The 24,355-nt window shown below is 39.4% G+C and overlaps 1 protein-coding gene across 1 annotated transcript in view; it reads right to left on the reverse strand.

Moving 5' to 3' along the window:
• CLSTN2 (calsyntenin 2) overlaps nt 1–24,355 on the reverse strand; it is a 712,394-nt gene that overhangs the window by 418,724 nt on the left and 269,315 nt on the right. The window contains exon 2 of the mRNA XM_049867339.1: nt 5,623–5,745. Coding sequence (XP_049723296.1) covers nt 5,623–5,745 — 123 coding nt within the window. The remainder of the gene's footprint in view (nt 1–5,622; nt 5,746–24,355) is intronic.

Consider the following 24,355-nt stretch of genomic DNA (forward strand, 5'->3'; position numbering starts at 1 on the left):
CTTGGAGTCTGGGTGTCTGGAATTGAGTGACAGGGATGATCCATTAGCAGCTAGACAACTTGAACAGTTTCCTTAATTCCTCTAAGTTTCTATGTCCTCATTTGCAAAATAGAGTCATAATAGCTGGCCTACCTGTCTCATAAGGCTGGTGTGAGGCTTGGATATAATTATCTGTGTGTAGGTTTTTTTCTTTTTTTAGTGGGTTGCACAAATGTGTGTGTGTGTAGTGAAATGACATATGTACATGGTTTTTGATAGTCTGAAAGTATATCTTGCAGTGAATAGATTATTCCACAAACCAAAAACAAACCAAACCCATTGCCATCAAGTTGATTCCAACTCATAGTGACTCTATAAGACAGAGTAGAACTGACTCATAGGGTTTCCAAGGAGTGGCTGGTGGATTCAAACTACTGACCTTTTGGTTAGCAGCTGTAGCTCTAAACCACTGTGCCACCAGGGCTCCAGTTACTCCATGAGAAGTAATACCTAGAATGTAAGAAAGCTTCTCTTCAACTAGCTAATATTTATAGTGCAGTGCAATTCACAAAGCATTTTCACCTGCATTATTTAACTGAGTATCTCCATACTACAGTATAACCAAACAATCGAGGGAAGGTAGCTTGATGGTACAAGTGGGTGATTGCATCAAGCCTTTAGAACAAACTCCAAACTTAACTTTGCAACTTTTCTTAACATCATTATTACAGATTATAATTACATTATCATAACCTAAAATGAATAGAACACTTATGGGTTATTGATGATAAGAATTAAGATTACTATCACTATTACCTTTACTATGATTATCAGAGCCATGATTTATTGGCTTCTTCGGCTGCTAACCAAAAGGTCAGCAGTAGGTTGGAAACCTACTCTGTCCTATAGGGTCGCTACGAGTTGGAATCGACTCAAGGGCAACCGGTTTTTAGGTTACTGGCTGCTAGAAATGGTTCTAGACACTTTGTATTAATATCTTAATTAATTCACATAATAACCCTAGAAGTAGGTACTGTGATTATCACCATTTTAAATATGAGGGAACTACTGCTCAGAGGGGTTAAGTAACTTACCTGAGATCACTCAGCTAGTAAGTGGCAGAGCTCAGAGCCTGTGACCATTCACAACCTCTGCATTACATTCTTACCAGATGACATCATGGCTAAGCAAGCCTCCTGAGAAGGTCTCTGCCATGGGGCAACTATCAGACTTGAGCATGAACTAGGACCTGAGCAGGTTGAAAGACAAGGAAGCAGACAGATGGGCAGGCATTGAGCAGAATAGGGACGACAGAGTTAACCATGGAGGAGATGACGTCCCATGCCACAACCAGCACAGTAACCAGCTAATCAGATCAGGCCAGATCACATCCCAGGCAATTTTCTGGGAAGTCTTCAGAGAGTCACCCAGCCTGAGAAGCCAGCCAATTATGCCTGATCATTCTCTGAAGCCCTGTCCTTATAAAAGACAAGTCCACACTGGCCCAATGTAGAGAAATGAGCATTTCTATTATCTCTGAAAGGCAATCTAATTTCTTTCAAATTTAAAAGTCTCCACAGTCTCCTAACAAGCCTCAGTGGGACTCAAGTAGAAATTAATAAGTTCACAGTGTGCCCAGCTTGCTTTCATTATCATTTTTTGCCATGCAATAGACAGGATTTTCATTATTACTCAAGGATTGGTCTGTATCTGATTCTCTAAGAAGGTCATGTCTACAGGGTTCAGACACTGGATTGAGAATTGAGTTAAGTCTGATGGACTTGACTGAGGTCTGTCTGAGAGAGGTTCATTGACTGAGAGTCACCAGCTTCACTAATTAAGTGGGGCAAGGACGAAAAGGCAATGTCACAGGGAAAAGAAAGTCTGAGCAAATGGCTCGGCCCAGCCCCATTGCTGCTGGGATCCTGGGGAAACTGCTTGGACTCTCTGTGAATTAGTTATCTCACTTATGAAACAGGTAAGGAGGAAGGTCTGAAAAAGGGAACTCGAATTTATTAAGCTTCTACTATATCGAACCCAAGCACAACGCTTCACATTCTCTCAATTTAATCAAAACAACAGCCCTGGACAACTTACATTATTTTATAGATGAAGACAGTGTAATCACCTACACTTCCATATTGCCCTGAAATCATACCACTGGGCTGAGCCATACGGGGGCCAGGGAATGAGGGACTCCTGTGGTATGGCTGGTGGCACAAACTCATACAATGTTTCTGAGAAGCCATTTAGCATGTTTTAGGAAATTTAAAATGGTCATATCTTTGACTAATTAATCCCCATCCTGGAAACCCATCCAAAAGATGGAATCTGAAATGCGGACACATATTATAATAAAAGGATTGGAAATAAGTTGTCCATCAATAAAAGAATGTTAGAGAACCATCCATTGAATGAAAAATTACACAGCCATTTAATCAACTGCAGAAGAATATTTAATGCAATGGGTTATTTTCATTCATTTATGGGAAAATTAAATTATAGCATTGAATATGCTCAAAATTTTTGAAGAAAAAAGAATAGAAAAATGACTGGAAGGAAGTACACTAAAATGTTAGCAGAGGCTTTCTCCGAGGGTAGAAAAATACATACTTTGTAAGTTCTCCTTTCTGCTTTGCTATATTCTCTACATTTTCTACAATAAACACTTATCACTGTCATAATCAGAAGATATACAATGAAAGCTATATTTTTCTCTCTGGATTTGGCATTTGTATATGGAATACGATCATGACTTTTATTTCAATAAAAATGTACTTGAAATCACATATGATTTCTGAATGATATCCTAGCAGAATCTAAGTGTAGGAAATAATTCCTCTAAAAGTTTTAAAATGGGGGAGGAGCAAGAGAAACCAAACAGAGAAAAAAATGTTATGGATGGAACTGTCTTCCTACAAGCCTATAGCTCACCTCCTGGGCTGAACTGGAAATAAACCGCCAGGCGCTCCTTGGGAACTCTATGGGGCAGTTCTACTCTGTCCTGTAGAGTTGATGAGTCAGAATCAACTCAATGGCACAGGGTTTGGTTTTTTGGAGAAAGGGGTAGAAAAGCTGTCACAGGATTCAAGAGTAGTTGATAAGGGCAGGGGGCGGGCGGGGGGGGGTGGTGGTGCTAAAAGCTTCCATTGCCTTTTAGAATGGAACTGGCAGATATGAATTTTTCAATTTTATGAGAATGATAGGGATCTGAAATAAATCTTCAGTATTTTCTTTTAAAGAGAAATGTTTTAAAATAAGTGCCCGCGGCATGGATGGATGGCTGGTGCCGCTGTCCTGTCTTAGAGATCATCATAAATAACACTGAGAAAAATAGCTTTGACCATTCTGAAAAGCACTTTTATTTTTTACTCTCAAGAGCTTGGAAGATTATATTTTGATGTATTAAGCTAACCTTTTTTTTTTTTTTTAATGCACCTGCGAATATCAGGAAGAGTATAGAAATTGTCTTCGGATGGAAGTAACTACTCTGGGCTTAGTTTAGAAGCAAACCTTAGCTTCCAAAAAACCTGTAGGCACTTGTGATGGCCAGACTGCAAATTCCAGTTTAAATACATTGGATGTGTTTACAGTCGTCGATAGAAATCCTGTGGCGAATCTTTAGGTGATGCTATTAATTGTCTTTCAGTCCTACAACCCAGGAAAGTAAATCATCTTTTGTAAATCCAAATTTTCAAATACCAGACCTGCCTGAAATGGGTTGTTTCTATTCTGGCCTCCCTGGACAGTAGAGAGCTTATAACTTTACTAAAAAAAATAGATCAGCTTATTCAATGACTTCAGTTTCCTTTTTCACCACTAGATGAGAAGAAGGCCACATTAAGGGCAGGCATAATAAGTAATCTGACATATCTCTCAGCTTTTCAAGTGCTAGTCTCACTACACTGAAATGACTTAATGGCATCCATTTACTTCCCATTTAACTTGTCATTGATTTTCTCCGTTATGTTTTAAAGAGGAGCCACACATTTGAAAGGAAAGGTGTGTGAGGGGCCCTGGCTTGGTGGAAGGACCTTTGCACACCAGCTGTGAGCGAAGGAAGAGGCTGAGGGAAGCTGGGAGCACAAGCTCAGTCTAACAGGAGAAGGCATAACTCAGCTATGCATTTCAGATCTGATGCATCAAGATAAACCAGAATCCTACATTTTTATGCTAAATCTCCCAATTTCTAAATGTTGACTCTATTTTTTTAAGCACACGGTGCATGCCAAGCCAAACATTTCCATGACCCAAATATTTTTTCCAGTATTTGTTTAAAAAATCTCATTTCCAGGGGGTTGCTAAGGCTTGCCAATAGATCCCAGTACTGTGTTGGGTATGTCAAATAAAGGCAGGGACTGGAGTGTTTCTAGGCTTCAGGAAGATACCTAATCCTTTGCCGAAAAGACAGCATAGGATTTACCCTTCCAAGTGGAGTATGGCTGAGCTGGGACCTCTGAGGATGGTTGGAAAATGTACGAAGATTCCCCAACTTTAAACACCACGGGAAGTCATAGTTAGTGGTTATCATTCTACAGAAAATAAAGATAAAGCCTTCTTCTGAGAGCTGAGAGTATCTCCCCACGCTCTGCAAGAATGCTTATGGGTTTATCTTCACATAAGGCTGAATTTCTCCCATTTAACCTACCCCTTCGCTCCTTACTTTATAATATTATGTAATGAAATATGGGCCTTCACAGGGCTTATCTCTTAGATGTTCAAAAGAGCCAGTTTTTTTCTGCCCAAGTAGCTCATAATGTAGCAGACAAACTGTCAGAAAAAATAGACTTCATTATGGTGAAAACCTCAGCCTGGCACCCATCTATCATAAAGTAATCTTCTAGAAATCTTGAAAACTTTCATTAAATTTCCTGTCTTTCTCCTGACAGTTATAAAATGTTAACAATATTACTCATGATCCAAGCATCTTCAAAAATCCTTTGTCCAATCTCTCTTCCCCCTGCCTTTGCCAACATCTACGGAAACATGTGACATATCCATATCCTTCACACAGCCCTCCCGGTGCCTGGCCCTTCCAGGAAACCAGAGGAGAAGATGGTGGCGGTCCTTATGACAGTGAGAAGGCTCTCTAGCCACAAGCTGCAGAGAACAGAATGCCACTGCCCTTTGGATTCCTCCTCCAAAAGCCACACCTCCATAGAAGCTCAAGGGCTGAACCCTATCCTACTCTTGGGAAATTTTTCCTGGTCCTTTTTTCTTCCCCCCATTTTTTCTTGCTAATCTACCAAGCTACAAGTCTCTACCTGCCCCTGACATGTGCGCAGTAGGGACAGCGGACCACACAATTTCTCATATAGATGAGTCATCTTTCTAGGGGGAAATCCCTTCAGAATCTTACTGGCCCAACTTCTCCAACTCCAGGGGCCATTTCAGCAACTTAATATCCCTCAGAAGTAGAAGATAAAAGTGTCTTGTATTGGAGGCGATGCCAAGGAGAAAAATCATAAGGAGATAAAGAAGCCACACCAGAATAAGAAGAGGCACACAGCTGTCACATACAAACTCATCTATGAGATACATGGGTGCTTACAATACTATAAAGCCCTAGCTTCAGCTTCATGAAGGTTTCCCAACATGTCTCCAAAGTAAGCCCAGCTCAAGTATACTAAGCTATCATCTTACCCGCAAAAGGGACTGGTGCATCTTTATCCAGGGCTACAAGGGGTGGATCCAAAATGACTGTGTCGTTGTTCTCAGTTATGACTCCATGATACGAAGTCTCGATCCAGGGCTTGTGCTTGTTGACTAGAAAACAGGAGAAAAAACACAACGAACAAAAAGATTGACTTCTAATATCATCACTTGAATAACTAATTCAAAATAATACTATTAATACTGTATTTTCCAAATCATAGGCTCTCATCCAAGATCCCCATGGCAGATACAGAGCATATTAGTTCCATTTTACAACCAGGGAAGCTCCAGAGTAGTTCAGGAAGGTTCAACTACTCGCGCGAGGCACTCATAAGGTCAGGGGCACACTGAGACTCAAACACAGGTGTTTTCTCAAGACCATGAGTCATTACCTCACCAAAAGCTCATGATTTATATTCCTAGATGCCCAATGTAGATAGATGTTATTGGAAATTTATCAAAAACTTTAATTCTCACATACTACAATCCATTAATAGATGTCACTGTTTCAGAGTTAAAGTCCATTATCGAGTAACAGACTAGCAGATAATGTGCTGGGATTTAATCTAATCCATCATTAGGAGCTGTCACTGCATTTTATATACATACATGTATCTACATGCACATGGGTGTGTGTGTGTATATATGTATACATATATATATGCAATGTATTTATAGATTGCTTTGGGTAGAATTGATGTTTTTACAATCTTCGGTCTACCTATCCATGAGCATGGTATGTTTTTACAGTTATGTGTGTCTCTTACATAGGTTTTCATCTAAGAACCATGGGTGTACATATATATATATATATATATATATATATATATATATATATATATACACATGAGAGATAAAAACATTCAGCTCCCATAAAGATTACAGCCTAGGAAACAAATGGGGTAGTTCTGCTCTGTCACATGGGGTCACTATGAGTTGAAAACAACTCGAGGGCACCTGACAACACATACACACATATATGTGCATGTATATATATATTTGACTATTTTCTGATAATTTAAAGACTATCTAACTCCATGAGAAAACTATTAGAACTAACAGATTCAGCCAAGTAGCAGGACACAAGATACACATGTAAAAATTAGTTGGATTCCTATACACCAATAAAAAGAACTACAAAAAGGAAATCAGGAAAATAATACCATATATAACTGGTTACTGGGTTATAATAGGCCATTAAAAAAAATACTTAGGGATAAATCTAACCGGGGATGTGAAAGACCTATGCAAAGAAAATTACAAAACACTACTGCAAGAAACGAAAACAGACCTACATAAATGGAAAAACATCATGCTCATGAACAGGTAGAACCAACACTGTGAAAATGTCAATTCTACCCAAAGCAATCTACAAATATAATGCGATCCCAATCCAAATACCAACAGCATTCTTTAAAGAGATGGAAAAACTAATCATTAACTTTATGTGGAAAAGCAAGAGGCCCCCAATAAGTAAAGCACTATTGAAGAAGAAGAATAAAGTAGGAGGACACACTACCTGACCTTAGAACCTACTATAAAGCTATGATAGTCAAAAACAGCCTGGTACTGGTACGACAGATACATTGACCAATGGAACAGAATTGAGAACTCAGATGTGAATCTGCCCACCTGTGGTTACCTGATCTTCAACAAGGCCCCAAAGACCGTCAAATGGGGAAAAGACAGTCTTTTTAACAAATGGTGCTGGCGAAACTAGATGTCCATCTGCAAAAAAATAAAATAGGACCCATACCTCACACCATACACAAAAACTAACTCAAAATGGATCAAAGACCTAAATATAAAACCAAAAACTATACAGATCACAGAAGAAAAAATAGGATCAGTGTTAGAGGCATAAACAGGATATAAACAGGCATAAACAGGATACAAATCATAACTAAAAATACACAAACATCAGAAGATAAGCCAGGTAACTGGGGTCTTCTAAAAATTAAACACTTAAGCTCATCAAAAGGCTTCACCAAAAAGAGTAAAAAGAGAACCTACGGATTAGGAAAAAAATTGGGGGGTATTACAAATCCTACAATGGTCTAATCTCTAAAATCTACAGGAAAATCCAACACTTCTACAACAAAAAGACAAATAATCCTCAATTAAAAAATGGTCAAAGGATATGAACAGAGACTTCACCAAAGAAGACACTCAGGTGGCTAACAGACACATAAGGAAATGCTCGAGATCACTAGCTATCAGAGAAATGCAAATCAAAGCCACAATAATATACCATCTCAACAACCTGATGTTACTGGTATGAATCAAAAAAAAAAAAAACCCAGAAAATAACAAATGTTGGAGAGGCTGCAGGGAGACTGGGACTCTTACGCACTGCTGGTGGGAATATAAAATGGTATAACCATTTCAGAAAACAATATGGTGCTTCCTTAGAAAGCTAGAAGTAGAAATACCATATGATCTAGCAATCCCACTCCTAGGAATATATCCTAGAGAAATGAGAGCTGTCACATGAAAAGACACATGCACACCCAAGTTCATTGCCGCATTATTCACAATAGCAAAAAGATGGAAAGAACCTAAGTGCCCGTTGGCAGAAGAATAGAAAAACTATGGCTCATACACATGATGGAATACCATGCAACGATAAAGAACAACGATGAATTTGTAAAGCATCTCACAACACTGTTGAATCTGGAGGGCATTACGCTGAGTGAAATATGTCCATCACAAAAGGGCAAATATTATGTGAAGCCACTACCGTAAAAACTCCTGAAAAGGTTTACACACAAAAAGAAACAATCTGGAGGCGGGGCCAAGATGGCGGACTAGGTGGACTCTACCGCGGATCCCTCTTGCAACAAAGACTCGGAAAAACTAGTGAATCGATCACATATATGACAATCTACGAACTCTGAACAACAAACACAGACTTAGAGACGGAGAACGAACAAATACGGGCAGACAGCGATCGTTTTCAGAACTAAGAGCCAGCGTACCAGGCAGGTGACCTTCGGAGCCCGGGCTGGGGCAGAGCCCAGGGGGGCAGACGGCACAGACAAGGGGCCCAGCCCTACCCCCACCCCGAACCCATCCCGGGAGGAAGTCTAGCTGGTTGGCGCGGGTGGCATAGCGGTGCAGCCGGTGGGAGAAACACCTGGGAGGCAGTGACTGATCTTGGAGTGGGGAGAGCAGCGTCCCAGCCGGGGAGCCATCCCGCCGGGAGTTTGGCGGGAGGTAGGCGAGGCGCGAGCGTGGGGATTACCTATATTTCCCTAAAGTGATCCCGGGGGGGCACCCAGACGTTCGTGAGGGCCCCGTCCACCCAGTTCGCTTGAGCAGTGCAGCGCACCGAAGGGAGAAATCCCCGGGAGGAAGTAACTGGTCTCGGAGCGGGGAGAGCAGCGTCCCAGCTGGCGAGCTGTCCCGCTGGGATCTTGGCGAGAGCGGGCGGGGTGTGAGCGCATTCCCCTGAATAGACCCCGGGGGCGGGCCCAGCTGTCCGTGAGGGCCACGCCCACCCAGTTCGCGCGAGCAGTGCGGTGCACCGGAGGGAGAAACCCCCGGGAGGAAGTGACTGGTCTTGGAGCGGGAAGAGCAGCGTCCCAGCCAGGGAGCCATCCCGCTGGGATCTTGGAGAGAGCAGGCGGGGTGTGAGCGCATTCCCCTGAATAGACCCCGGGGGCGGGCCCAGCTGTTCGTGAGGGCCACGCCCACTCAGTTTGCGCGAGCGGTGCGGCACACCAGAGGGAGAAATCCCCCAGAGGAAGTGACTGATCTTGGAGTGGGGAGAGTAGCGTCTCCACCGGGGAGCCGTCCTGCCGGGATTCTGGCAGACGGGGGCGGAGCGTGAACGCGGGGATCAGCTCTATATTCTGTGGTGCTACACGCCTAGCTCTCTGATCCCTCCCCCACCCTCCCCAGGCGGCTCCATTCACATCCGAATACCCTGAGCCAGAAGGAGAATTCAGATAGGGATCTGACTGCATTTTTTTTAGCTGATTACCTGGAAAATCTAGTTTCCCACTGATGGCTCGGAGACAGCAGTCCATATCAAACCACATAAAGAAACAGACCATGACAGCTTCTCCAACCCCCCAAACAAAAGAATCAAAATCTTTCCCAAATGAAGATACAATCCTGGAATTATCAGATACAGAATATAAAAAACTAATTTACAGAATGCTTAAAGATATCACAAATGAAATTAGGATAACTGCAGAAAAAGCCAAGGAACACACTGATAAAACTGTTGAAGAACTCAAAAAGGTTATTCAAGAACATAGTGGAAAAATTAATAAGTTGCAAGAATCCATAGAGAGACAGCATGTAGAAATCCAAAAGATTAACAACAAAATTACAGAATTAGATAACAAAATAGGAAGTCAGAGGAGCAGACTCGAGCAATTAGAATGTAGACTGGGACTTCTGGAGGACCAGGGAATCAACTCCAACATAGCTGAAAAAAAATCAGATAAAAGAATTAAAAAAAATGAAGAAACCCTAAGAATCATGTGGGACTCTATCAAGAAGGATAACTTGCGAGTGATTGGAGTCCCAGAACAGGGAGGGGGGACAGAAAACACAGAGAAGATAGCTGAAGAACTCCTGACACAAAACTTCCCTGACATCATGAAAGACGAAAGGATATCTATCCAAGATGCTCATCGAACCCCATTTAAGATTGATCCAAAAAGAAAAACACCAAGACATATTATCATCAAACTTGCCAAAACCAAAGACAAACAGAAAATTTTAAAAGCAGCCAGGGAGAAAAGAAAGGTTTCCTTCAAGGGAGAATCAATAAGAATAAGTTCAGACTACTCAGCAGAAACCATGCAAGCAAGAAGGGAATGGGACGACGTATACAGAGCACTGAAGGAGAAAAACTGCCAACCAAGGATCATATATCCAGCACAACTCTCTCTGAAATATGAAGGTGAAATTAAGATATTTACAGATAAACACAAGTTTAGAGAATTTGCAAAAACTAAACCAAGACTGCAAGAAATGCTAAAGGAGATTGTTTGGCCTGTTGACCAATAATATCAGGTACCAGCACGATACAAGGTCCCAAAACAGAACGTCCTGATATCAACGCAACTCAAATAGGGAAAGCACAAAAACAAACAAAGTAAGATTAATTCTAAAAAATAAATAAATAAACAAAATAATACACATAACAGGAAATCATGGAAATCAATAGATAAACGATCACAATAATCAAAAAAGGGACTAAATATAGGAGGCACTGAACTGCCAGATGGAGAGTGATACAAGGCGATATAGAACAATACAAGTTAGGTTTTTACTTAGAAAAATAGGGGTAAATAATAAGGTAACCACAAAAAGGAATATCATTTCCATAACTCAAGAAAAACGTAACGACTCAACAAACATAAAGTTAAACATTATGAAAATGAGGATCTCACAATCTACTAAGAAAAACGTCTCAGCACAAAAAAGTATGTGGAAAAATGAAAAGGCCAACAACACACATGAAAAGGCATCAAAATGACAGCACTAAAAACTTATTTATCTATAATTACGCTGAATGTAAATGGACTAAATGCACCAATAAAGAGACAGAGAGTCACAGACTGGATAAAGAAACACGATCCATCTATATGCTGCCTACAAGAGACACACCTTAGACTTAGACACACAAACAAACTAAAACTCAAAGGATGGAAAAAAATATATCAAGCAAATAATAAGCAAAAAAGAAGAGGAGTAGCAATATTAATTTCTGACAAAATAGACTTTAGACTTAAATCCGCCACAAAGGATAAAGAAGGACACTATATAATGATAAAAGGGACAATTGATCAGGAAGATATAACCATATTAAATATTTACGCACCCAATGACAGGGCTGCGATACATAAATCAAATTTTAACAGAATTGAAAAGCAAGATAGACACCTCCACATTTATAGTAGGGGACTTCAACACACCACTTTCGGAGAAGGACAGGACATCCACTAAGAAGCTCAATAGAGACACGGAAGACCTACTTACAACAATCAACCAACTTGACCTCATAGACTTATACAGAACTCTCCACCCAACTGCTGCAAAATATACTTTTTTTTCTAGTGCACATGGAACATTCTCTAGAATAGACCACATATTAGGTCACAAAACAAATCTTGGTAGAATCCAAAACATCGAAATATTATAAAGCATCTTCTCAGACCACAAGGCAATGAAGCTAAAAATCAATAACAGAAAAACTAGGGAAAAGAAATCAAATACTTGGAAAATGAACAATACCCTCCTGAAAAAAGACTGGGTTATAGAAGACATCAAGGAGGGAATAAGGAAATTCTTAGAAAGCAACAAGAATGAAAATACTTCCTATCAAAACCTCTGGGACACAGCAAAAGCAGTGCTCAGAGGCCAATTTAGATCGATAAATGCACACATACAAAAAGAAGAAAGAGCCAAAATCAGAGAACTGTCCCGACAACTCGAACAAATAGAAAGTGAGCAACAAAAGAACCCATCAGGCACCAGAAGAAAACAAATAATAAAAATTAGAGCTGAACTAAATGAATTAGAGAACAGAAAAACAATTGAAAGAATTAACAAAGCCAAAAGCTGGTTCTTTGAAAAAATTAACAAAATTGATAAACCATTGGCTAGACTGACTAAAGAAATACAGGAAAGGAAACAAATAACCCAAATAAGAAACGAGAAGGACCACATCACAACAGAGTCAAATGAAATTAAAAGAATCATTTCAGATTACTACGTAAAATTGTACTCTAACAAATTTGAAAACCTAGAAGAAATGGATAAATTCTTAAAAAAATACTACCTACCTAAACTAACACATTCAGAAGTAGAACAACTAAATAGACACATAACAAAAAAAGAGATTGAAACGGTAATCAAAAAACTTCCAACAAAAAAAAGCCCTGGCCCAGACGGCTTCACTGCAGAGTTCTACCAAACCTTCAGAGAAGACTTAACACCACTACTACTGAAGGTATTTTAAAGCATAGAACAAGACAGAATACTACCCAACTCATTCTATGAAGCTACCATCTCCCTGATACCAAAACCAGGTAAAGACATTACAAAAAAAGAAAATTTTAGACCTATAGCCCTCATGAACATAGATGCAAAAATCCTCAACAAAATTCTAGCCAATAGAATCCAACAACACATCAAAAAAATAATTCACCATGATCAAGTGGGATTTATACCAGGTATGCAAGGCTGGTTTAATATCAGAAAAACCATTAATGTAATCCATCACATAAATAAAACAAAAGATAAAAACCACATGATCTTATCAATTGATGCAGGAAAGGCATTTGACAAAGTTCAACACACCCATTTATGATAAAAACTCTTAACAAAATAGGAATTAAAGGAAAATTCCTCAACATAATAAAGGGCATCTATGCAAAGCCAACAGCCAATATCACTCCAAATGGAGAGAACCTGAAAGCATTTCCCCTGAGAACGGGAACCAGACAAGGATGCCCTTTATCACCACTCTTATTCAACATCGTACTTGAAGTCCTAGCCAGGGCAATTAGGCTAGACAAAGAAATAAAGGGTATCCGGATTGGCAAGGAGGAAGTAAAGCTATAACTGTTTGCAGATGACATGATCGTATACATGGAAAACCCTAAGGAATCCTCCAGAAAACTACTGAAACTAATAGAAGAGTTTGGCAGAGTCTCAGGTTATAAAATAAACATACAAAAATCACTTGGATTCCTCTACATCAACAAAAAGAACACCGAAGAGGAAATCACCAAATCAATGCCATTCACAGTAGCCCCCAAGAAGATAAAATACTTAGGAATAAATCTTACCAAGGATGTAAAAGACCTATACAAAGAAAACTATAAAACTCTGCTACAAGAAATTCAAAAGGACATACTTAAGTGGAAGAACATACCCTGCTCATGGATAGGAAGACTTAACATAGTAAAAATATCTATTCTACCAAAAGCCATCTATACATTTAACGCACTTCCGATCCAAATTCCAATGCCATATTTTAAGGGGATAGAGAAACAAATCACTAATTTCATATGGAAGGGAAAGAACCCCCGGATAAGCAAAGCATTACTGAAAAAGAAGAAGAAAGTGGGAGGCATCACTCTACCTGATTTCAGAACCTGTTATACAGCTACAGTAGTCAAAACAGCCTGGTATTGGTACAACAACAGGCACATAGACCAATGGAACAGAATTGAGAACCCAGATGTAAATCCATCCATGTAAGAGCAGCTGATATTTGAAAAAGGACCAGTGTCAGTCAATTGGGGAAATGATAGTCTTTTTAACAAATGGTGCTGGCATAACTGGATATCCATTTGGAAAAGAATGAAACAGGACCCATACCTCACACCATGCACAAAAACTAACTCCAAGTGGATCAAAGACCTAAACATAAAGACTAAAACGATAAAGATCATGGAAGAAAAAATAGGGACAACCCTAGGAGCCCTAATACAGGGCATAAACAGAATACAAAACATTACCAAAAATGATGAAGAGAAACCCGATAACTGGGAGCTCCTAAAAATCAAACACCTATGCTCATCTAAAGACTTCACCAAAACAGTAAAAAGACTACCTACAGACTGGGAAAGAATATTCAGCTATGACATCTCAGACCAGCGCCTGATCTCTAAAATCTACATGATTCTGTCAAAACTCAACCACAAAAAGACAAGCAACCCAATCAAGAAGTGGGCAAAGGATATGAACACACATTTCACCAAAGAAGATATTCAGGCAGCCAACAGATACATGAGAAAATGCTCCCAATCATTAGCCATTAGAGAAATGCAAATTAAAACTATGATGAGATTCCATCTCACACCAGCAAGGCTGGCATTAATCCAAAAAACACAAAATAATAAATGTTGGAGAGGCTGCGGAGAGATTGGAACTCTCATACACTGCTGGTGGGAATGTAAAATGGTACAACCACTTTGGAAATCCATCTGGCGTTATCTTAAACAGTTAGAAATAGAACTACCATACAACCCAGAAATCCCACTCCTCGGAATATACCCTAGAGATACAAGAGCCTTCACACAAACAGACATATGCACACCCATGTTTATTGCAGCTCTGTTTACAATAGCAAAAAGCTGGAAGCAACCAAGATGTCCATCAACGGATGAATGGGTAAATAAATTGTGGTATATTCACACAGTGGAATACTACGCATCAATAAAGAACAGTGACGAATCTCTGAAACATTTCATAACATGGAGGAATCTGGAAGACATTATGCTGAGCGAAATGAGTCAGAGGCAAAAGGACAAATATTGTATAAGACCACTATTATAAGATCTTGAGAAACAGAAAAAACGGAGAACACATACTTTTGTGGTTACAAAGGGGGGAGGGAGGGAGGGAGAGAGTTTTTTATTGATCAATCAGTAGATAAGAACTGCTTTGGGTGAAGGGAAAGACAACACACAATACAAGGAAGGTCAGCCTAATTGGACTGGACTAAAAGCAAAGAGGTTTCCGGGATAAAATGAAAGCTTCAAAGGTCAGCGGAGCAGGGGCTGGGGTCTGGGGAACATGGTTTGAGGAGACTTCTAAGTCAACAGGCAAAATAATTCTATTATGAAAACATTCTGCATCCCACTTTGAATTGTGGCGCCTGGGGTCCTAAATGCCAACAAGCGGCCATCTAAGATACATCAATTGGTCTCAACCCACCTGGAGCAAAGGCAAAGGAAGAACACCAAGGCCACACGACAACTAAGAACCCAAGAGACAGAAAGGGCCACATGAACCAGAGACCTACATTATCCTGAGACCAGAAGAACTAGTTGGTGCCCGGCCACAATCGATGTCTGCCCTGCTAGGGAGCACAACAGAGAACCCCTGAGGGAGCAGGAGACCAGTGGGATACAGACCCCAAATTCTCATAAAAAGACCATACCTAATGATATGAATGCGACTAGAGGAATCCCAGAGACAATGCTCCCCAGAACTTCTGATGGCACAGGACAGGAACCATCCCCAAAGACAACTCATCAGGCATGAAAAGGACTGGTCAGCGGGGGGGAGAGAAATGCTGATGAAGAGTGAGCCAATTAAATTAGGTGGACACTGGAGAGTGTGTTGGCAGCTCTTGACCGGAGGGGGGATGGGAAGATAGAGAGAGAGGGAAGATGGCAAAATTGGCACAAAACGAGAGACTGAAAGGGCTGACTCAATAGGGGGAGAGCAAGTGGGAGAAGGGAGTATGATGTATGTAAACCTACATGTGACAGACTGATTGGAATGGTAAATGTTCACTTGAAGCTTAATAAAAAATTAATTAAAAAAAAAAAGAAAAACAATCTTTGATGGTTATGAGGGCAGAGAAGGGTGGGGAGAGAAAAACACTAAACAGACAATAGATAAGTGGTAACTTTGGTGAAAGGTAAGACAGTACACAATACTGGGGAAGCCAGCACAATTTGACCAAGGCAAGGTCATAGAAGCTCCATAGACACATCCAAACTCCCTGAAGGAGTGAGTTACTGGGCTGAGGGCTGGGGACCATGATCTTGGGGAACATCTAGCTCAACTGGCATAACATAGTTTATAAAGAAAATGTTCTACATTCCACTTTGATGAGCTGCATCTGGGGTCTTAAAAGTTTCTGAGTGACCATATAAGATACTTCACTGGTCTTGCATATGGAGCATGGGAGAATGAAGAAAACTCAAGACACAAGGGAAAGATTAGTCCAAAGGACTAACGGCGACAACTACCATTCCATCTCCCACACAGGCATTAAAAAGTGATCTAAGATATTAATCCAATCATTTAATCCTGAGCTCCTTAGTTTATTCTTTTTATTCCCCCATAAAGGTCTAGGTGCAGAGCAGGTGCTATAGAGTCAAAATAACAGGTTAGAGAGAGCCCTAGAATAACCAAAGGTGTCCTGATGCTAAACCTCACACCTCAATTCACAGTTTAAAAGGTGCCATCTCATACATAAGGATCCCCACAGCAACCCCATCAGGTGGGTGTGATCCTTATGAAAATGATGAAGAATCTGCTTCTTACAAGGTGTGACTTTCCCAAGACCATTATGAATAGTAATTATTAAGACCCCTTTCACACTTCATGATATCTAAAATGCACACCCACACATGCATATATAAAACCTTTTTTCAATAGCCATGGCAAAAAAAAAAATTTGGCAAAGCAAGGATTTATAGACTTGAAAACAGCTCTGTTCTGGTGGCTCTTGTTCCCATCCCACCCCATCATCCTTCAAAAGGTCAATAATGGCCAGGATTGGTGGTAGCCTCAGGCTGGGCCACCATTTTATTACTTCTCCATTTCACAGCAACCATGGACTGAGAGGCAGTTTAGTGGGACAAGGAAGTATGCTATTCTCAGGCCTTGGCCTTGGGAACCATTCTGCAGAATGCATCAGGCCCAGGGCAGGGAGCAGCTCTGCTGGCTTCAGCTCTGAATGGGGCAGCAGCTCATCCTTGCTCACATTTTGACATTCAGACTCGTGCTTCATTATGGACCTGGGAAGAATTACAGCCACCCTGGGCTGTCCCCACACTCCTCTGCTCTTTTATTAGCCACCAACACAAATACAATGTAAATAATTTGCAGCTGTTGGGAGAAACAATTAATCTATTTTCCTCTTAATTAAACCTAGGAGTCTATTCATTAGAAATGTTTACAGAGCATACACCAGGAATTCACCCAGTATTTTAGATTCATTGTGCCACTTGGCTCTGTGGCAGATAATGGAATCTAGAATCCCAGTTCCTGGGTTTCAGCCCTGGCTTAGCCACATCCTGGCTGGTCCTATGCAGCCAGTAGGCCTCACAGAGTTTTAACTCCTTCAACTGTAAAATGAGATAAGGACACCTTGAGTGCCGTCCTGTCATTCATATCCTATGGGGAATGCACTGTCTCTCTCCTTTCAACACCCAGACTCACCACTTTGCCCCCTGGGCAGTAACAGCGTTCGCAGGAGAGGCGGTTTACAGACCTTCAAGTCGAGGATTTTTCCTCATAAGTGGGGACAGATTTACTTCTCTCTATCCTCAAGCCTACCTCTCCTTACTCCCCTCCATCACTACTACAGTTAGTTGGGCACCTATCAGGTCCCTGGATGGTACAAATGATTTGCACTCGACTAAAAAAAAAAAATTTTTTTTTTTTTTTACTGACCTAAAGGTCGGTGGTTCAAACCCACCCAGTGGTGCTATGGAAGAAGGGCCTTGCAATCCGCTTCCATAAAGATTACAGCCAAGAAAACCCTATGGAACAATTCTACTCTGTAACACCTGGAGTCACCATGAGTCAGAATCAATGGTAATGGGTTTGTTTTCTGAGGGGGAGAAGGTACCTACCAGATATTAGGTAATCTACGTACGTTAATTAATCCTCACAAAAACTCCATTAGGTAAGACATTAGGTCTCATTTTGAAGATGAGGAACTGGGGCTCAGAGGCATTTAAATGTTTCCATTTTGAACAAAAAAGAATGTTAATATCCTTACTGTTTTTCATTTTTGTTTTCATTTTTCTTCCACTAACTTCCCTCAGATTTATCTCAACTTTTGCTTTGTTGAGGTTGACAAACATTTGCGTTTTAATATGTAACCAAAATTAAATCTTCTGTGTTTTGCCTATAGGTCAAGTCCTCAGGGTTAAAAACCAATACACTAGATATATATTATTTTGACTATAAGGATATCGTTCACGTCTGAATCAAGTTTGTGCAAATATTAGTATTCTTTCTTAGTGGCTCAACGGTCATTTCAAGGACAACATTCCTTGCATCCAGACAAACTGGATTCTTGAGTCTTTCATTCCACCAAATGGCTTAATCACGCTCTAAATTGCCTTGCATCGTATTTAGAACCACCCTCATTTGCATATTTTTTGTTTTCTGAACTTCAGGACAGACTTTTTACTTCTATTAAGTTACAAAACATGGGGCTTCTTCCTCACCTCTTTACCATCTTAGAGCATTTTAATCATTCCATCTATCACTCATTCCTCATTTGTAAAATGGAGATACTTCATAGGACTGTTGTGAGAACTTCACGAGATAATGTAGGAAAATTGTCAGTCCTAGTATACCTAGGATTGTTGTTGTTACATGCCGTTGAGTTGATTCCGACTCATATGGTTGTTCTTAAGGTGCCATCGAGTTGGCTCTGACTCATAGTGACCCTATGTACAACAGAATGAAATACTGCCTAGTCCTGTGCCATCCTCACAACTGTTGCTATGTTTGAACCCATTGTGGTCAATCCATCTCATTGAGGGTCTTTGTCTTTTTCACTGCCCCTCGGCTTTACCAAGCATATGTCTTTCTCCAGGGACTGGTCCCATACTGATAACACGTCCAAAGTATGTAAGACTAAGTCTCGCCATCCTCATTTCCAAGGAGCATTCTGGCTGTACTTCTTCAAAGGCAGATTTGTTCATTCTTCTGGAAGTCCATTATATATTAAATATTCTTCACCAACTCCATAATTCAAAAGCATCAACTCTTCGGTCTTTTTTATTCCATACGAGGTAGGATAGTATCCATACGCCTACAAGGAAGACCAGTTAATAAGACTATTGTTCAAATTTACCCACCAAACATTCGCATATGAGGTGACTGAAAATACCATGGCATTTTTTTTTTTTTTTGGTCAGGCACACCTTAGTCCTCAAGGTGACATCTTTGCTTTTTAATACTTGAAAGAGATCTTTTGCAGCAGATATGCCCGATGCAATATAGTCTTTGATTTCCTGGCTGCTGCTTCCATGGACGGCAACTGTGGATCCAAATAAAATGAAATCCTTGACAACTTCAGTGTTTTCTCTGTTTATCATGATGTTGCTTATTGATCTAGTTGTGAGGATTTTTGTTTTCTTTATGTAGAGATATAATCCATACCGAAGGCTGTAGTCTTTGATAGTCATCAGTAAGTGCTTCAAGTTCTCTTCACTTTCAGCAAGTAAGGCTGTGTCATTTGCACATCACAGGATGTTAAAGAGGCTTCCTCCAATCCTGATGCCATGTTCTTCTTTCCATTGTCCAGCTTCTTGGATTATTTGCTCAGTTAAATTTTTTTTTTTTTATAGAGGCTGAATAAGTATGGTGAAAGGATACAATCCTGACACACACCTTTCATGATTTCAAACCATGCAATATCCCCTTGTTCTGTTTGAACAACTGCCTCTTGGTCTTTGTACAGGTTCTGCATGAGCACAATTAAGTGTCCTGGAATTCCCATTCTTCGCAATGTTATCCATAATTTATTATGATCTACACAGTTGAATGCCTTTGTATAGTGAATACAACACAGGCAAACACCTTTCTGTTATTCTCTGCTTTCAGCCAAGATCCATATGACATCAGCAATTACATCCCTTGTTCCATGTCCTCTTTGGAATTTGGTTTGAATTTCTGGCAATCCCCTATCAACGTACTGCTGTAACCATTTTTGAATTATCTTTGGCAAAATTTTACTTGCTTATGATATTAATGATATTGTTCAATAGTTTCCACATTCTGTTGGCTCACCTTTCTCTGGAATGGCAACGTATATGGATCTCTTTCAGCTGGTTGGCCAGGTAGGTGTCATCCAAATTTCTTGGCAATGACGGCTAAGTGCTTCTAGTATTGCATCTGTTTGTTGAAACATCTCAGCATTCCGTCAATTCCAGGAGCCTTGTTTTCTGCAATGTCTTCAGTGTAGCTTGGACCTCTTCTTTTACTACCATCGGTTCTTGATTATATGCTACCTCCTGAAATGGTTGAACATCAACCAATTCTTTTTGGTACGGTGACTCTGTGTACTCCTTCCACCTTCTTTTGATGCTTCCCACATTATTCAAAACTTTGCCCACAGTATCCTTCAATATTGCAACTTGAGGCTTGAGTTTTTTCTTCAGTTCTATCAGTTTGAGAATTGCTGAGCATTTTCTTGCCTTTTCATTTTCTAACTCCAGGTCTTTAGACATTTCGTTATAATACTTTACTCTGTCTTCTCAAGTCACCCTTTGAAATCTTCTGTTCAGCTCTTTTACTTCCTCATTTCTTCCATTTGATTTATCTTCTCTATGTTCAAGAGTAAGTTCCGGAGTCTCTTCTGACATCCATTTTGGTCTTTTCTTTCTTTCCTGTTTTTTAAATGACCTTTTGCTTTCTTCACGTATAATGTCCTTGATATCATTCCACAATTGGTTTGGTCTTTGGTCATTAGTGTTCAATGTGTCAAATTCTATTTTTGAGATGGTATCTAAATTCAGGTGGGATATACTCAAGGTTGTATTTTGGTTCTCGTTAGTTTGTTTTAATTTTCTTCAGCTTCTATTTGAATTTGCATATGAGCACTTGATGGTCCATCCCTCAGTTGGCCACTGGCCTTGTTCTGACTGATGCTACTGAGCTTCTCCATCATATCTTTCCTGTGATGTAGTCACTTTGATTCCTATGTATTCCATCCAGTGAGGTTCATGTGTATAGTCGCCATTTATATTGTTGAAAAAAGGTATTTCCAATGAATAAATTGCTGGTCTTGCAAAATTCTATCATGCAATCTCTGGGATTGTTTCTATCATCAAGGCAATATTTTCCAACTACCAATCCTTCTTCTTTGTTTCCAGATTTCACATTCCAATCACCAGTAATTATCAATGCATCTTGATTATATGTTTGATCAATTTCAGACTGCAGAAGTTGAAAGAAAATCTTCAATTTCCTTATCTGTGGTACTAGTGGTTGGTGAATAAATAGAAAACTAAACAAAGCGCATGGATATTATCCTATCACTGACAGTGTTGTACTTCAGGGTTGATCTTGAAATGTTCTTTTTGATAATAAATGTGACTCTGTTCCTCTTCAATTTGTCTTTCCTGGAATAACAGAACATGTAATTTTCTGACTCAAAATGGCCAATATCAGTCCATTTCAGCTCATTAATGCCTAGGATATTGCTCTGTATGTGTTCCATTTCATTTTTGACAACTTCCAATTTTCCTAGATTCATACCTGTACATTCCATATTCCAATCATGAATGGATGTCTACAGCTGTTTCTTCTCATTTTCAGTCATGCCACTTCAGCAAATGAAGGTCCCAAAAGCTTGATTCCATCCATATCATTAAGGTCAACTCTACTTTGAGGAAGAAGCTCTTCCCCAATCATGTTTTGAATACCTTCCAACATGAGGGGCTCATCATCCAGCACTATATCAGATGGTGTTCCACTGCTATTCATCAAGTTTTCGCTGGCCAATTTTTCAGAAGTAGATCACCAGGTCCTTCATCCTAGTCTGTCTTAGTCTGGAAGCTTCAATGAAACCTGTCCCCCATAGGTACCCTGCTGGTATTTGAAATACCAGTGGCATAGCCTCCAGCATCACAGCAACAGTCACCAAGTCACCACAGTATGACAAACTGACAGATGAGTGGTGATTCTGACTCATAATAACCCTATATAACAGAGTAGAACTGCATCATAGGGTTTTCTAGGCTTAATCTTTATGGAAGCAGATTGCCAGGTCCTTTCTCCTGTGGAGGCACTAGTGGGGTGAACTGGTGATCTCTCAGTCAGCAGCTGAGCACTTAAGCACAGAGTAGGCACTCAAATATTCTTATTCCCCTAGTTATCTCATGCTGTTGAGTTGCTAAGCTGTGGTCTTGCAATCTCGGAGGCATTAAGCCCAGCTTTATTCATTTAACAAATATTTATGGGATATCTAAATTGTGCAGAAAACATTCTAAGCATTGGGGGTAAAATGGAAAACAAATAAACAAACAAAAAACACGTCCCTGGAAAGAGCATTTGACAAAATTCAACACATATTCATAATTAAAACTATCAGCAAACTAGGGAAAAAAAGGGAACTTAAGCCTGATAAAGAACTTTTACCAAAAAAAAAAAAAAACTACAAGTAACGTACTTAATAAAGTGTAAATGCTTTCTTCCTAACAGCAGAAGAAAACAAAAATACCTACTCTCACCACCCTATCCACATTATAGCAGAGATTCTATCCAGTGCAATAAAGCAAGAAAAAAATTAAAGACATACAGATTGAGAATAAAAAAGAAAAATTGTCTTTTTCACAGACAACATAATCATCAAAGTAGAAAATTCCATGGACTCCACAAAAACAAACAAACAAAAAACACTCATAGGATTAATAAATGAGTTTAACAAGGTCAAAGGATACAAAGTCAATATATATTTAAAAAAAACTAATTGCATTTCTGTATTATCAATGAACAACTGGAAATCTAAATATAAAAATACCATGCACAATGGCATCAAAAACACATGAAACACTTAGGAATAACTTTCACAAAACATGTGTAAGATCTGTACACTAAAAACTCTAAGACACTGCTGAGAGAATTTAAAGAAGGCCTACATAAACAGAGAGATAGACAGTCTTCATTATTTGCAATATTCAATGTAGTTAAGATGTACATTTTCCTCAAGTTGATCTATAGATTCAATTGCAATCAAAATCCCAGCAGGGATTTTTTTTTTTTTTTTTTTTGGTAGGGATGGATAAGCTAATTCCAAAATTTATATGAAAATGAAAAAGACTTGATGTAGTCAAAATAATTTTGAAAAAGAAGAGTAAGGTTGAAAGACTCATACTACCTCATTCCAAGACTCACTGTAAAATTACCCTAATCAAGATAGTATGGTATTGACATGAGACATACATACATATGGATCAATAGGACAGAATAAAGAGTACAGAAATAGATACACATAAATATGGTTAGTTAATTTCTGACAAAGGTGCCAAAATAATTCAGTGGGGGAAAAGATAGTCTTTTCACTAAATGCAGCTGGGAAAATTAAATATCCATATGCAAGGGAAAAAAAAAAAAACCTCCATATGTCCTGTACATCATGTACCGAAACTATCTCTAAATGGATGATAATAGTCTTAAATGCAACAATTAAAATTATAAAACCTTTAAAAGAAAGCATAGAAGAAAATCCTAATGTCCTTGGGTTAGACAAACATTTTTAGAAGGGACACAAAAAGCATGAACCACAAAAAATAAAAAAGATAAATTTTTTAAAAATGGCATGGCCTGGGGGCATAGGATCTCCTTGTCTAAATTCACAAGAGAGGAGGAGAATCATTATCGGCAGCCCAAGGGTGATTCCTATCAGACATACCCTCACCCTCCAACTTTTTTACCAATTCTGACACCAGCTGTCCCTCCCATGTATCTTATTTGGATCACCAGCAAGCTACTCAATCCCCTTGGTGGGCCACAAGCACCTTATTTGCATACTCCTACCCAATCATTTGATGGGAGTTATAAGTCCATGATAAGGAAAGCCCTAAAAAAGCGATTCATCACACCACATAGATCAAACTTTGTCTAAATGATAAACTTCTGCTCTCTGAAAGACACCCTTAAGAAATGTTTTTTTTTAAAGCCAGAGACTTGGAGAAACTATTTCTAAAACATATTTCATAAAGGATTCGTATCCCAAATATATAAAAAGCTCTTACAACTCAATAATAAGAAGATAAACAATCTGATTTTTGATTAAAAATAGGTGCACATATGAATGGCAAGTAAGAACATGAAAAGATGCTCAACATCTATAGTTATCAGGGGTATATAAATTAATACCACAATGGGATATCGCTACATAATTTCCACACAATAATGTGTATGCAAAGGTCATAGAACCTTTGTCTGGAATAGTGCTGTCTTAGTTTGGGTTCTCTACAGG

This window comes from Elephas maximus, chromosome 23 (genome assembly GCF_024166365.1).
Source record: "Elephas maximus indicus isolate mEleMax1 chromosome 23, mEleMax1 primary haplotype, whole genome shotgun sequence".
NCBI classification, from domain to species: domain Eukaryota; kingdom Metazoa; phylum Chordata; class Mammalia; order Proboscidea; family Elephantidae; genus Elephas; species Elephas maximus.